The sequence below is a fragment of the Motacilla alba genome, chromosome 5, assembly GCF_015832195.1.
Source record: "Motacilla alba alba isolate MOTALB_02 chromosome 5, Motacilla_alba_V1.0_pri, whole genome shotgun sequence".
NCBI lineage: Eukaryota > Metazoa > Chordata > Aves > Passeriformes > Motacillidae > Motacilla > Motacilla alba.
In genome coordinates this window covers 37,042,711-37,055,917 of record NC_052020.1, presented here as the reverse complement: position 1 = coordinate 37,055,917, position 13,207 = coordinate 37,042,711, and the positions used below count along the sequence as shown (strand labels likewise).

The following is a 13,207-nucleotide window of genomic DNA, read 5'->3' as shown; positions in this document are numbered from 1 at the left end:
AAAGCACAGTCAGTGCCCAACATGTTGGCAGTCTAAATAAAATAAGAAACAAACCAGAAGGGGTAGAGAAGAGGTTTTATTTTTTCAGGATTAGATCAGTGGTTGCTTTTTGGTGGTGGTGGTTGTCTTTTACAGGTTTGTAGCTTTGATCTGAGATGTGCCTTTGTTTAGAGCCAGTTCAACATCCTCAAAGCAGTGAGATGTTCAGACAAAAAGGAATTTCATCTAGTCCTTCTTTTGAGGAAAACATAACAAGAAAAGAGCAGAGTACAGGCATACAGCAGATCTTGTGCTGAATGCCAGTTAGGACCATCATACTCTTGACATGAAATTGGAGGATATAAGCAGGATGTTGGCTGCAAGACGTGAAAACGCTGGTAAGAGCAAGTAAACCTTTAGCTGGAGTGTCTGGTTCTCAATACTGCAGGTCAGAAAGGAGGAGAGAGTCCAGGAGATCCAAAGGGAAGTGTTGAGATTCCTCACACACTAGGAGGAAAAAAAAAAAAAAAAAAACAAACCAGGAAGGGTCTGGATAGGCAAATCTTGGTTTTTCTTGGAAAGGAGACTGATGTGACATGTGATGAGTCTTCAGGGAAATAAATAGTTACTGTGTAATAGAAAGGAACAAAGTTTTCTATTTCCATTGTGAGTGGGGCAGAAAATACTAAGTAGTGGCAGAGGACATCAGAATCAGTAATTAAGAAGGGTTTTCCTTTCTAATATTAAGGGTGGTCAAGCACTGGAATAGATGGCTGTGGGTGGTTGTGGAGTCCCCAGCATTAACAGTCATTTTTAAAAGAGCAGTTTGAAGAAGTAATGACACTTACTATTGATTAAGCCTCAGAAGAATAAAGGATTAGTGTCTTCACATTATTTCCTTCTGTATCTTTTTTCTAGATGTCTTTAAAAAAATATGCTAAAGTAATGCAGGAATATCCTGGAAAAATAGCAAAAATTTATACTGTGGCTTTGCAAAAATGTATTGGTTTACATCCATTCCTATTTTCCTTCTCATTTGAAATATTTTGATAGTTTAGGTAATGTAAAATGTATTGTGAGTTGAACTGTTGAACTGTGCATTATCCCCAAATTTTTGTAAGTTTATTAGAAAGATCATACATATAAAAAGAAACTTGTATTAAAAGAAAAGCCTGCATTCAGGCAACTGTGGAGTTTTGTAATTTCTCCAATAGTTCAAAAACATCTTTGATGTTTTTTATATCTTAAACTGAAACAATATCACTTTGGTGGCAGCCCAGACCATCATATGTGAGTTATAAATTTATAAATATGAAAATAATTTGAGATTTCAGAAAAGCAGTGAATTTATTTTACGTGGCAAAGTTATTACAATCCAAATCTGTCATTGGCTGGAAAAGCTAACAAAGGCTGAAAAATGCATGTGAATAAAAATCCTTATCCATCTGGTGTTGTTTATGTCTTGCAACTGTATTGTACTGGTCATCACTTAGTCCACATGATCTGCATATGATTGTTCAGGGGTTTTTGTTTGTCTTGATTTATAGATGACTTTGATGAGCTTGTGGTGAGTAACAATGATGTTGTGCTCAGAAATATCGCTGAAGATTTGCGGAACCACTTACCCATCGAGGCAATGTTTACTTCGGAACATCAAGCTGTTCAGAAAGTAAGCTAATTGTTATGGTCTGCTTTTGCTGAACCACATCATTTACTCTGTGATAGCATTTTTAGCAGTAGTTCATAATAGAGAATGGGCATGGATTGAAGTGTAGGAAATCTCAGTTTGGGTCTAAGGTCTGTTGCTCTATGTTTGCATGACTCCAAGAAAGTTGCTTCATAGTTTTTAATACTTTGATCGTATGTTGTTTGGGATAGCTTTTGTTCTGTGTGGTATGGCTCCTGTCACAGTGATTCTTCAATGCTGGCTCCATAATAGACTCTATCAGCCCCCTTAAAGACAACAGGAACACAGGGCCAGTGTTTTGCTGTTGCCATAATGTGGGCAGCCCAGAGATGATATCCAGCTCTTTTCAGATTCTCATGGCTGAGAAACAGGTGGGCTGTGAGTCCGTGGGAGGAGAGTGCACCTTTCCTACTTGACCTGTCAGTATACAAGGAAAGTTAATGCATTTCCCAGAAAAGTGATGTGTGGCTCTTCAGTGGGAGAGGTGGATTGGCCATATGCAGCAAGCCTGGAAAAGGGAGGAAAGATGAGTAGGAGGATGAAGTTATGCCCCTTGAAATGATGAGAATACAAGCATCCCCACTGGTATACTTTTGATTGAAAGTGACACCTATGTTAATTAGGGATGCTTCTAGATAGAGGCATAAGGCACAATGATGAAAATAGTCAGTTGAGGCTGAGAAGCAGAATTGACCTTTCTGCTAAATGTAAGTTACATTCTCCTCATTAAAAGAGGAGAAAAAGCTTCCTTTACCCTGTATGTTCTCTGTAGTCAAGCAAGCACTAAAGAGACAAAATTCACATAGGGCTCCCTACTCAGATATCAAAACCAGCTTGCTTTTGTTTGTCGACTACCACTTATGGTTATCTCAGTGGAATTTGATAACCCAGTTTACATGCATGATTTCTGTAGTTTAATTAATTTTTTTTTTTGTAATTGTTGCGTAGGGAAAAACATGGATCTCGGGGATTTTGGGAAAGGTAGAATGGTGGGACAGTTAACGTGTGACAGTGTAACTGAAGTTAAGAGACTTGGTTATGCCTTTCTAAGGTTTTGTTCCTCTTCTCAGATACATCAGCATCCACTGCCCATGATTCATGTTGATGCATTCCTTTATGATGATGATGTTGTTGATTCATTGTGTGAGGAGGGGAAAATGAGTAGGAGCTACTGCACAGAGTGTGGCTCATACAAAACTGCATCTTTAGGTAAGTGTTCTTTCGGGAACATGAGAAACAAATTGAGTTTAACTAAACTGGTTTGTGCAGTGACTCAGCTGGACATGACAACATCCAGCTGATGAGGGACTTTGTCCAGTCTGCTGCAATATACAGGCCAGAAGTACTTCCCATAACCAATGGAAGGAGCTTCCTACACATGTAAGTTGAATTAATTTGCACTGTATGAGTGACAATTGTTGTCCACAAAAACTGGGCAGGTAAGAGGCAGGCTATGTACCACTGGAGAGGAAGATGCAAGAGAAAGACAATACTGTAGAGTCCGTGCAGTAGCCTTGGTCTCCTCTCACATGCTGAAAAACAGTGGAAAGCACCATCTGTCTTAAAGGTTGTGTGTGGTGTGGTACAGATCAGTGCTGTTGCCAGTAGAGCACAGCCATTGAAGGAATGGTTTGAGTGGAGAACATTCCATTCATTAAAACTTTGGAGTTGAAATCAAAGCTATTAATATGTCTGCCCATAAAAAGTTTTGCACTAATTGTGTTTACTACGTTTCCTTTTTCAGTTAAACAGTTCCAAGTTACTTTGTTTTGTATTCTTCATACATACGTTACTGTGCAGAAAAAGGTAATTCAGTTTCATGAAGGATTTCAAAATTCCCCATGTAAGGCAAGGAATCCTCAGACTCAGGACAGGCTGCTTGGCTGATTACCTCTGATCTGCAAACCCTGCCCTAGTGCACTAGTGCAGGCAAGAAACCACACAAGTTTTCAGTGAGGATAATTCTTCAGGTTACTATTTCAATGGTTAATTACACAGTAGTTAGTACTGCCCACCCAACACCTTTGTTCTGTTCTTATTTCCCAGAGTTTATTTCGCATTCCTTTTCCCTCATGGAACTGAAGTTTCTTTATCACCATGTACTGCCTGACCTGACAGGAAAGGTAGTGGTTGACGTTGGCTCCAGGCTTGGTGCAGTGCTATTTGCGGTAACTTCCAGCACAGGAATTCATATTTTATTACTGTGACAAACATTTTCCCTCTTTTCTGACTGCCTACTCTCATTACTCAATATTGGATGGGTCATTCTGAGAGGCACCTCTGATCTGACTCTTTGAGTAGTGTAAGGTGCTGTTTACTAGCAATTTCAGTTCTTCCTCTGTTCCTCACAAGAGGGAATACAAATGATCTTGCTTGTGGAGAGGAAAAGTCTGTTGTCCAACAGAGTAGCATATTGCTGTCACGCATGCTGCTCTTTTGCTCGTTCCTGCTGTCTCTTTCATAAGTGAGTTTGTCCTCTTATGTCTTGACCATGCCTATATATAGATTAGTTATGTTAAGTTCCTTTATGAAGCTGATAAACTGTTAAAATATACAAAGGAAGACTTTGATATGAATTTGTCTCCAAAAACATATTGTCCTGCTCTGCATTTTAAAATGCACATAAAATACTTCATCGAGAAACTTGAGTGCAATTTTGATTGCTTTTGGCATGGCTGGTACAACATATGGCCAACAGCAATGCAAAACACACATTACTACTTTCTTAAAAAAGTCAATGTGTGTTTAGGGCTCAATCTTGCAAACACTTGAGCATGTGATTTTACTCATTTGAATAGTCTAATTTTGGGATCACTCAAATGAGGAAAGTTACTCCCATTTGTAAATATTTGCAGCATTGGGTCCTTAAATGGTAACACTTTGGCTAGGCTGGATTTTTTTAAAGTATTTAAATGCTTGTATTATTATAGTAGAAGATACTTTCAAAGCACTCTTTCAAAAAAGATTTCTGCTTTGTAATATGGTCTTGCCTTGGAGGAGGGGTGACTTACAGATTGCTTTTCTACTCTCTGAGTAGAATGGTTTCAGAAAACCTTAATAATGAAGTTGTAATACATGTGGATCTGAGATATTCTGTATCTAGAGCACTGTTTGTCTTTGCCATTGTTTGCAAAGTGTAATTATTGTGCTCAGTGGAGACAGTGGCACTTAAAGCAGTATCTTTGTTAGGGCACTGTATGCTCAAGTATTTGTACTTTTTTTCTCTAACATTTCCAACAGCTTCCCAAAATCTTAGCCCAAAACTGAACTATTTTTTGGGCTTAATATTAAGTCATAATTTAGCTTTTTTTTGCATATGTACCTGTATGAAGCATCTGAAAATGTCAGTAATACAGTAACTTAGAGAAGCTGACAAAGACTTGGTATCAAAATATCCCACTATATTATTGGTGTATTTTCCTCCATTTTCACTCATTTTGACTCTGTTATGTCTCATGTTTTTGTTCTTTTCTCTTGGTATTTTCTTCTTCAATTCTCCCAAGAAACAAAAATTATATGTAGAGTCTTTTCCCTTCACACTACTTTCATAATTTTTTTGTACACCTTTTTTCTTTCTTAGACTATTTTCCATCTGTTTTGCAGTTCAAGTGAACTTGGAGCTTTCCTTTTCTTGTTATTTTGATGTATCATTTTGGATCTCTTACTAACGTTTGTGAGGCTTAAGTAGGAATTGCCAAATCAGGAGCTTAGCTTTGAAAAATATTTCACATCCACTGAAAGACGTTTCTCAACTCACTATTTTAAAATGTTTCTTTAATCTTAACTCGTGTTTAATTCTCTTCTTTTTAAATGAAAATTTTTAACTTGTTTTAAAGGCATCACAGTTACTAAATTTCCTTTTCCTAATGTAGGGTTATCTTTATAGCTCAGCTTCCCAGCTGTATGGAGTAGAAATGAATGCAGACTTTTGCCAGTTGCAAGAAATGATGATTACAAAGTACGAGTTTATTGACAGAATAAAGGTAACTAAATATGTGTTTCAGCTTTGTATTTTTAACCACTGTGCACAAGGTGTCTGATTTAAGTGAGTGGTAAATCAGCATTCTGAGAAGTTTCTGCCTTTGCTTGTTTTGATCCTAAACAAAGGTTTGCATTAGGAAAAAAGGTCCTTATCGTAAAGAAAAATAGGGAAATTATCAAAATATTAATCATTTAGCCTTTTTCCTGATTGGACTTACCCATTGGCTCACATAAAACAGATAAATCTTAGCTGATTCTCCCAGTGAAATCAATGACATCATTGCCACTTACTTCTGTGAAACTAAGTGTATAAAGAATTTCTGTCACAAACACAAAAGTAAATGTCTGTGATTCACTTTTGTTAGCAGAAGAATATTTGTAGGATTTGCAGATTTGCATCTAAGGATACCTAAAGGACTTACAATTATTCGTATTTCCTTTCATAGAATGTCAGTGTATATGTACCTTCCACAAAAAAAATGGGTTTCAAACAAAGTGCTATCATTATGGGAATCACTTCCCTAGTTTCATTATGGGAACAGCTACTAATATTTAAAGAGGAAAAAAAATCCTTTCTGGATCAGACCCATTATTATTTTGTTACCAGCAAAAGTTGGTAAGTAGAATAGGCTGAATAGAATACTGGCTTTAATCCTGTGTTGTATGCATGTGCTCTTGAATGGAGTCACATGAACTGCTGAGTATGGTAATTTCTTGGGTATTAAGGTAACCCAATTTTAACCTAGAAAGAAATAATAAACATACTTAACACAGGGTAAGCAGTAGCATTGGGCTGCTCAGTTCAGTCGCAGTTGCTGACAGTTTATCCATAACCTTTGGGTTTTGCGTATGTTTTGTGTTCATAACACTTTACTGTGATGAAACTGAAAGTACAGTTAGGAGCTCTGTCAAGTTAATTCAGTGGAGCTGGAGATCTATAGGCATGCTTTTCAGCCCTGTATATTTTTTATTATAAGCTTTTATGTATTTTCTTCACACCTTGTAATTCTGCTGAAGTATTCATTTTGGAGCATAAAGATAAGATAATAGGTTTTCAAAGCAGTGCCGGAGGACTTAGCTATTTGAGTCTCATTAAATGCTAATTTAGTCATGTGACTCCTGTTATCACACTGCTTTGAACATTTCAATCTTATATTTTTATTTCACCCCCAAATGAATTCTCTCTGGAGGTACATATCAGGTTGAAAAATTGTGAGAATCCAGATGCTGGTCATAATTCATGACACAAGTTTGAAAAACGTTTTAGAGACTCTTCTTAAATAGAGATTGTTTTTTTCAAGATATTCAGAATTTTTATTAGAATATGTTCCTAAAGGATAGCAAAGTGAAATGGTATCTTTAGTGGCTAAATCTCTGAGTGAACCTTGTGTTTCTTTGGTCAACACTTGGTTTGTTAAAGTACATAGAAGGTTGCTTGGCATCTTTTGCCATTTGAGGACACATTTAGCTACTGGGAGGAAAGTAAACAGTTCAACAGATCTTAGGAAACTTGAGACCTCAATTCAGAAATTGACTGTAGTCATGAAAGGCTTGGTGTGTATTCCACTGGATGACAGGGCAGTTTTAAAATCAGTTGCTGCCTCCCCTGTTGTGCCAGAACACAGCCAGGCAGATCAGAGAACTGCTTCAGCTGTAACCAAACCCAGCAATACTGGGATTTTGACTAGAGCAGTATCTGGGTCTGGCTCACTGTGCAGCCAGACATGCTTTTGTGGTCCCAAATTCCCCAAGAGGAATGAGGATATGTTTGGGGAGAATGAGGTGCTTAGGTCACTTTGGTCAGTATGGTCACCTGCTCTGTAAATGCAGAGTAATTTTAGGTCAAGTCAAGGAAACATCAACATACATTCAAAGTTTTCCAGTAGTTTAAGCATCTTTCTGAATTGTGGTTTAAAATGTTAGGACTGCCATAAGTATCCTATCCTGTGCATGGGGTTATTCTTCCCCAGGTGTAGGACCCTGCATTTGCCTTTGCTGAATTTCAGAAAGTTTCTCTCTGCCCATCTCTCCATAGTATCAGCCACACCTCCCAGCTTTGTGTTATCAGTGAACTTGCTGAGGAGGGATCTCCCCTTCATCCAAGTCATTTGTGGATGAATTAAACAATACTGGACCCAGTACTGAGCTTTGGGGGACACCAGTAGTGACAGGCCTCCAACTAGACCCTGTGCCACTGTTTATGGTCCTCTGGGATCTGCCATTCAGTCAATTCTCAGTCCTCATTGTCCACTCATCCAGCCCTCACACCCTTCGTTTGCCTGTGAGGATGTTGTGAGAATCAGTGTCAAGAGCCTTCCTGAAGTCAAAGTAGACAAAATCCACTGATCTCCCCTCATCCATGCAGGTAGTTGGTTCATCACAGAAGTCAATCAGATTTGTTAAGCAGAACTTTAGTGAATCCATGCTTACTACTACTTATCCCTTCAAAAGATATTCCAGTTTACATTTCTTATCAGATTTGGGATGCATAATAATAGAATATACTGAGTTGAAAAGGACCCACATGGATCATTGAGTGAGATTGATAAGATTTCTCTGTCTTTAGGAGGAAATCAAACACATTAGAGTGTTAATGAGCATCCGTATTCTCCTGTCTCGCTTGTTTTGAAAAATGACAGGATGTGCTAATATCCTTTTTGGTAGGTGAAGGTAGATGAAATCAAAACAGCTCCTCTTGTGCTGGCTGGAGAGGCAATTGTTTAGTAGGATCCTCCAGTGCTACTGAGCATCCTGCCTTTCCAACATTCCCAGTCCCAATATGCATTGTGAGAATTCAGCTGTCAAATCTGGGACGGTAGTGTCTTTTCTAGCTATAATCCTTCAGTAACACACTGACCCTGTGAGATGCCTTTTATTATCCTCAGAATAGCTTCAACTAGCTTAACTTCTTTCCTGAAGTCACTGGACATTTGTGATAAAATACAGGGAAGTTAAATATAACAGCCATCACATACACCATCCCCTCTTTTACGGCACACAGTTCTAAACCAAAATTCAGATGTACTTTATTTTTCTTAGCATAATGGATTGAGTATCTTAATTAGAAGAGTTAAATCTGATTTTAAAAAAAAATTGAAAGATTATTATAGTTGTGTATGTCAGTTTTATCTGCTGTGAAGCCAGTGAAATACCTGTTTTTGTGACTAGTTCAAAAGGGTCGTAGCAGCTGCTATATTAGGCTGACAGGCTTCATGACTTCTCAAAGGCTGTATTTGTCTCTTAATTTATGCCTTGGGAAATTTCTCTCCTTCAGGTGGTTCATGCAGACATCTGTACTCAGCCCTCACTTCTGCAGAAGGCTGATGTTGTTGTAATGAATAATGTCTTTGAATATTTTCTTGACAGACAGGAACAGGCCAGGTAAGCTCTGTGTCCAAACAAGTTACCTATTTCTTTGGCAGTATCTGTGTGTAACCTTGTGAATAATGGAAAACCTTAATGTTGTGCTTTTTGAAGGCATATACATAATTTATATAAGGAAATTGTTTCATACTGTCTACTTCTAATTGTTATACTTAACTGCTAAGGTGTTCTGGCAGTTGTTTATTGTTAAACCCACTAAACGCTGCTGCTTTGTTTACCCAGACCTTGGCTTGAATCCTTGCACTGATATGTTACAATAGTATCTTGCTGCTAAAGAACCTGAGATTACTGTATCAGCATAAAGCTTAATCAGAAGTAAGAGTCACTGACTGGTTGATGTCAGAGCTTTAATATATACAGACTACAAAGCATGGTTCTGAATGATATTTCTAATAGATATTTCTAAGGATGTAGTAGCAAACAAACATGTAGCTAAGGTTCTCTTTCAGGTACAAGGCACTCACAGATGAGCTTTTGCTATTCCAGCAGCATCTGTTTAAACTGTAAATAACTTGATCATCATAAGTTTAGAATGGGCAGTCAGAAAAAAGGAGTACCTGTGTCTCCACTTGGTCCCAGCCAAGTCTGTCATTCTGTACCAGCTTCAGCTAAGGCTTGCCCTGCTGCCCTGGATACCAGGTGATAATATCAACCAGAGAGGCACAGAGTGGATGGGTGAAGGATAGTGGGTGTTTCAAAATGCCAGGAGATCTGTTTCCAGGCACAGGACTGAGAATTCATTTGATTCTGTCATAACTTGGGAATAATGTTTCAGGGTTGCATTAGTAGCATGAAGGCAAATGACATTTGAAGAATACTGGAAATTAAATTCTTTTTAGTCTGAATTGTGCTGTGAGAAATGATCTTACTTGCAAAATAAAAAAAAAAAAAGGGGAATGCTGGGGGCTATATTTAAGTACTCTGATTACTAATGTCTTAAGTACTTTGTCACGACTGTACACGAAGTATGTATGTCAAGAGGAGCTTGTTGTGAAGCTTAATAAAGGACTGCACTTCAGGACTGGATTTTCTTCAAAGGGGCCAAATGTCAAGGTTTAATCCTTGTTCATAGTGAAGGTCTTGACAATACCAAATGTTACGCATGTATGTATGAGAATTATAAAGTTACAAAATCTAACATTGTAAGATCATATATTCCCTGTGTTTTTAATACAAAGCTTGGTTTTATTCCTGCAAGTACATTTGCTTTGATATTAATAATGACTGATAAGCATGTATTGCAAGTCTTTATGCTTAGTCTACCTCTGGCCAATAAACTGCAAGTGTTAGATTCATTGTATATCAAATATGTGTGGTTTTTTCCCCAAAAAAACTGGTCACCTACCTTTAAATATGTTTCAGAGCTTGGGAATTTATTGCTTGTAATGTAAGGAAGAGAGGGTCCTTATTAGTGACAGTTCCAAGTCTTGAGGAATCACTTTCAAAGCTCCAGGTAAGTTCCCTCAGCCTGTTTCAGCTGACACATTTTGTTATTTTCTGTTAAAGCTGCATTTCTGTAGTTGTAAGTTAGCTGCTTGCCAGTACTGCTGTAAGGAGGGATATCTAATTTTGTGCAGGTGGAAGACTCAGGATTCTGTTTTGAGATTGACCACCAGAACATCTCCCTGTACTTAGATTGTCCTCATGTGAAAAGGAAAATCCCAGCTTCCATCAGTATGTCGCATGAATCATTGTATAAACATGTGTTTACTATGGCAGTATGAGCTTTTGGAAGTACACATTAGTGAGAGATGTGGTCTCCCAGCTAGCCAAGTGACTACCATCAGGCGTCTTGAATCAGTTACATAGCTTTAAATTGGAAGCAAACATAACGACAGTGCCTCTTTCAAAGGTGTTGAATGCTCTGTGCTGGGCCACGCTCTGCCCTCTGTCCATTCTGCCATCGGCCATCAGTAGATCATGTGTGTCATACCTGGTCAAATTATGTGGCCTAGCTTTAGTTAGGAGACAAAACACTGATCAGACGTGACAAGGTTATGTATAAACTTTCTCGCAACAGTAGTTAGTTTTAGAGAAATTGAATCAGTTGTTGCCTGTATGCTGATGGGTGAAGTAGATCCTCTGCCCCAAGACCAGCAGTGGTATCATTTGAACTTTTCTTGGAGCAGGCTGTAGTCACAGAGCAGCTGAGAAGCCCTTTGTAGACTTAATACAATACTCCCTGTGTGTAAAACAAGAAAATACCTCTGATTCTGACATGATACTCTTAGCTGCTCCCTCAGCATATCTGTCAGAATATCACCCTTTGAATTAGGATGCTTGAGGCTTACACAAATGCATAAAGAAAGGCGGTTGTAATATGCTAACAAAATATCTAGACTATTGACTGAGATATTTTTTTAAGTTACCTTTATTAGCTCCTATTTGAGTTAAAATGGCTTTTCCAGAAATTAATTTATCATTGCCATATAATTTGGAATGACTAATCTCTCATATTATGTTTTGCCTTCTTAATGTTGAAACTCCTTAACCTTGAAACTCCTGCTGTTTCTTGACATGGTGTTGATTTAGGGATCTGCTTTCATTGTTTCAGACAGATGTACAGCCCAGTCAATGGGTTGAAGAGGTGCAGCTGAACTACGATGTGTATATGGAAAAGGATGTTGACAGAGAAGCGCTCGAACAGATTCATTTATACAAGATTCTCTAGTACTTGGAAAAATTTACTAGTATCCTTATAATATATATTTTGGGCCTAAAATGAACTTGGATCGATTTGTTTGAATAAATCAAATCAAAATTCATATTGTGGTTAATTTCAGTGATACATGTGTTTTTTAATGAAAAAGAGTCTTTTGTAACAGGTTTTCCTACTGAGGCATTTTGTCTCAACAGGGTATTTTGACTTTTAACTGGGAGATATCCTCATGGTTTATTTTTTGCAGAAATGTTAAAAAGAGCATCTACATAGTAACACTAAAAGAACTTTTGGTCATCAGTAGCATTGTGCACTGCCAATGTTTACTAAATATATCAAACCTAAGAACAGTGAATCCTTATTGATGTGAATGATAAAAATGCATTTAGCGTAATGTTACGTAAAACCTGTAGTGCTGTTTCATTTTGGTATAAAGCATTTGTTTTTATCAGTAACAATATTTATTAACAGCATTATCTTTGGTGTTCCTCCTATGGAATTTTTAGGTTTTCTTTCCAGGTTCTGCCAGATAACCAGATTATCTACTGGCATATGTTATGAGGGAAGTAAGTTCATCCATTTAGTTAGTTGTCCTTAAGGTGGGTACTAATATAAAATACTGAAGGACACCAAGAAGCCATGAAGAATTAATACAGCAAATCCAAGATGATGGAATTCTTTTCCTGCACTTCTTCTGTGGATGGTAGGAAGTGTAATAAGGGGTTAAGAAGCTGAAAATTCTGAACAGGTGTCATGGCTTAGCAGAGGCTTGGTGGTGGTGTAAAACAGTGGAAATTCGTAACAGAGCCTCCTCAGAGAGAAAAGATCCACATACGCCCACCACATTTATATTTAGATTTTACGTTCTAAGGATGTAAAGCTTTTAGTCAGCTGAAGAATGTTTTGGGTTGTAGCAAACGTTAACAATTCCAAGTGCAGAAATATTAACTTCAGGAGTTTTGGACAAAGCGTGTTGTGAATTTAGAAGCATTATTAAAAGGTTAGCTGCACAACTTATGTCTAGTGTAAATGGGAAAACATTAAATTGGATTTCAGTCTTCAAATGATGTACAGGTCTGGGACTTTGATAATACGTGCTGTAAGCAAAAAGGAGCAGTGGCCTTTAGGCACTCACCAACTCAGTAAATAAATGGGACTGTAGAAAGGATAGTGAGTTTTAAGAAGTCTTACTTTCATGTCCTGTTCAGAGTGGAAGAGGATGTTTTCACTTGAGTGATGCTGAACCGCTGCTCAAATACTGTGTTGAATCTATTTGTCATGTATTTAAAAACATAAAAAGATGGAAAGCTTTTCTTAAAACATTTATTTTATTGGTTACTTGGTTGTCAGTGAGACAAGTGCCCCTAGAAAAGAAGCCCAGGAGACGCTAAGCAACAGCGTGGAGGGGTAATGCAAGGCTAACAGATCTAACAAGGGAAGAATAAAAATGAAGAAAAGAAATTAATGCACAGTTCAGAATGAGGAAATGAGCACTGTAGTAATCAGTACAGTGGAAG

At 37.8% G+C, this 13,207-nt stretch overlaps 1 protein-coding gene across 6 annotated transcripts in view; it reads left to right on the top strand.

The window, feature by feature from the left end:
• Positions 1–13,207, top strand: part of LOC119701643 — a 36,952-nt gene that overhangs the window by 9,176 nt on the left and 14,569 nt on the right. Inside the window, exons 2-9 of one of the 6 annotated variants that reach the window (XR_005257115.1) lie at positions 1,527–1,648; positions 2,737–2,875; positions 3,713–3,834; positions 5,539–5,649; positions 8,922–9,028; positions 10,394–10,484; positions 11,586–11,721; positions 12,316–12,393. Coding sequence is in view for 4 of the 6 variants with exons in the window: in XM_038138629.1 (XP_037994557.1) it covers positions 1,527–1,648; positions 2,737–2,875; positions 3,713–3,834; positions 5,539–5,649; positions 8,922–9,028; positions 10,394–10,484; positions 11,586–11,702 (809 nt within the window). In the remaining 2 variants the exon portion in view is untranslated. Of the gene's footprint in view, positions 1–1,526; positions 1,649–2,736; positions 2,876–3,712; positions 3,835–5,538; positions 5,650–8,921; positions 9,029–10,393; positions 10,485–11,585; positions 11,797–12,293; positions 13,013–13,207 lie in introns of those variants that run through there. The other 5 variants (XR_005257114.1, XM_038138629.1, XM_038138627.1 and 2 more) reach the window with 5 other exon arrangements.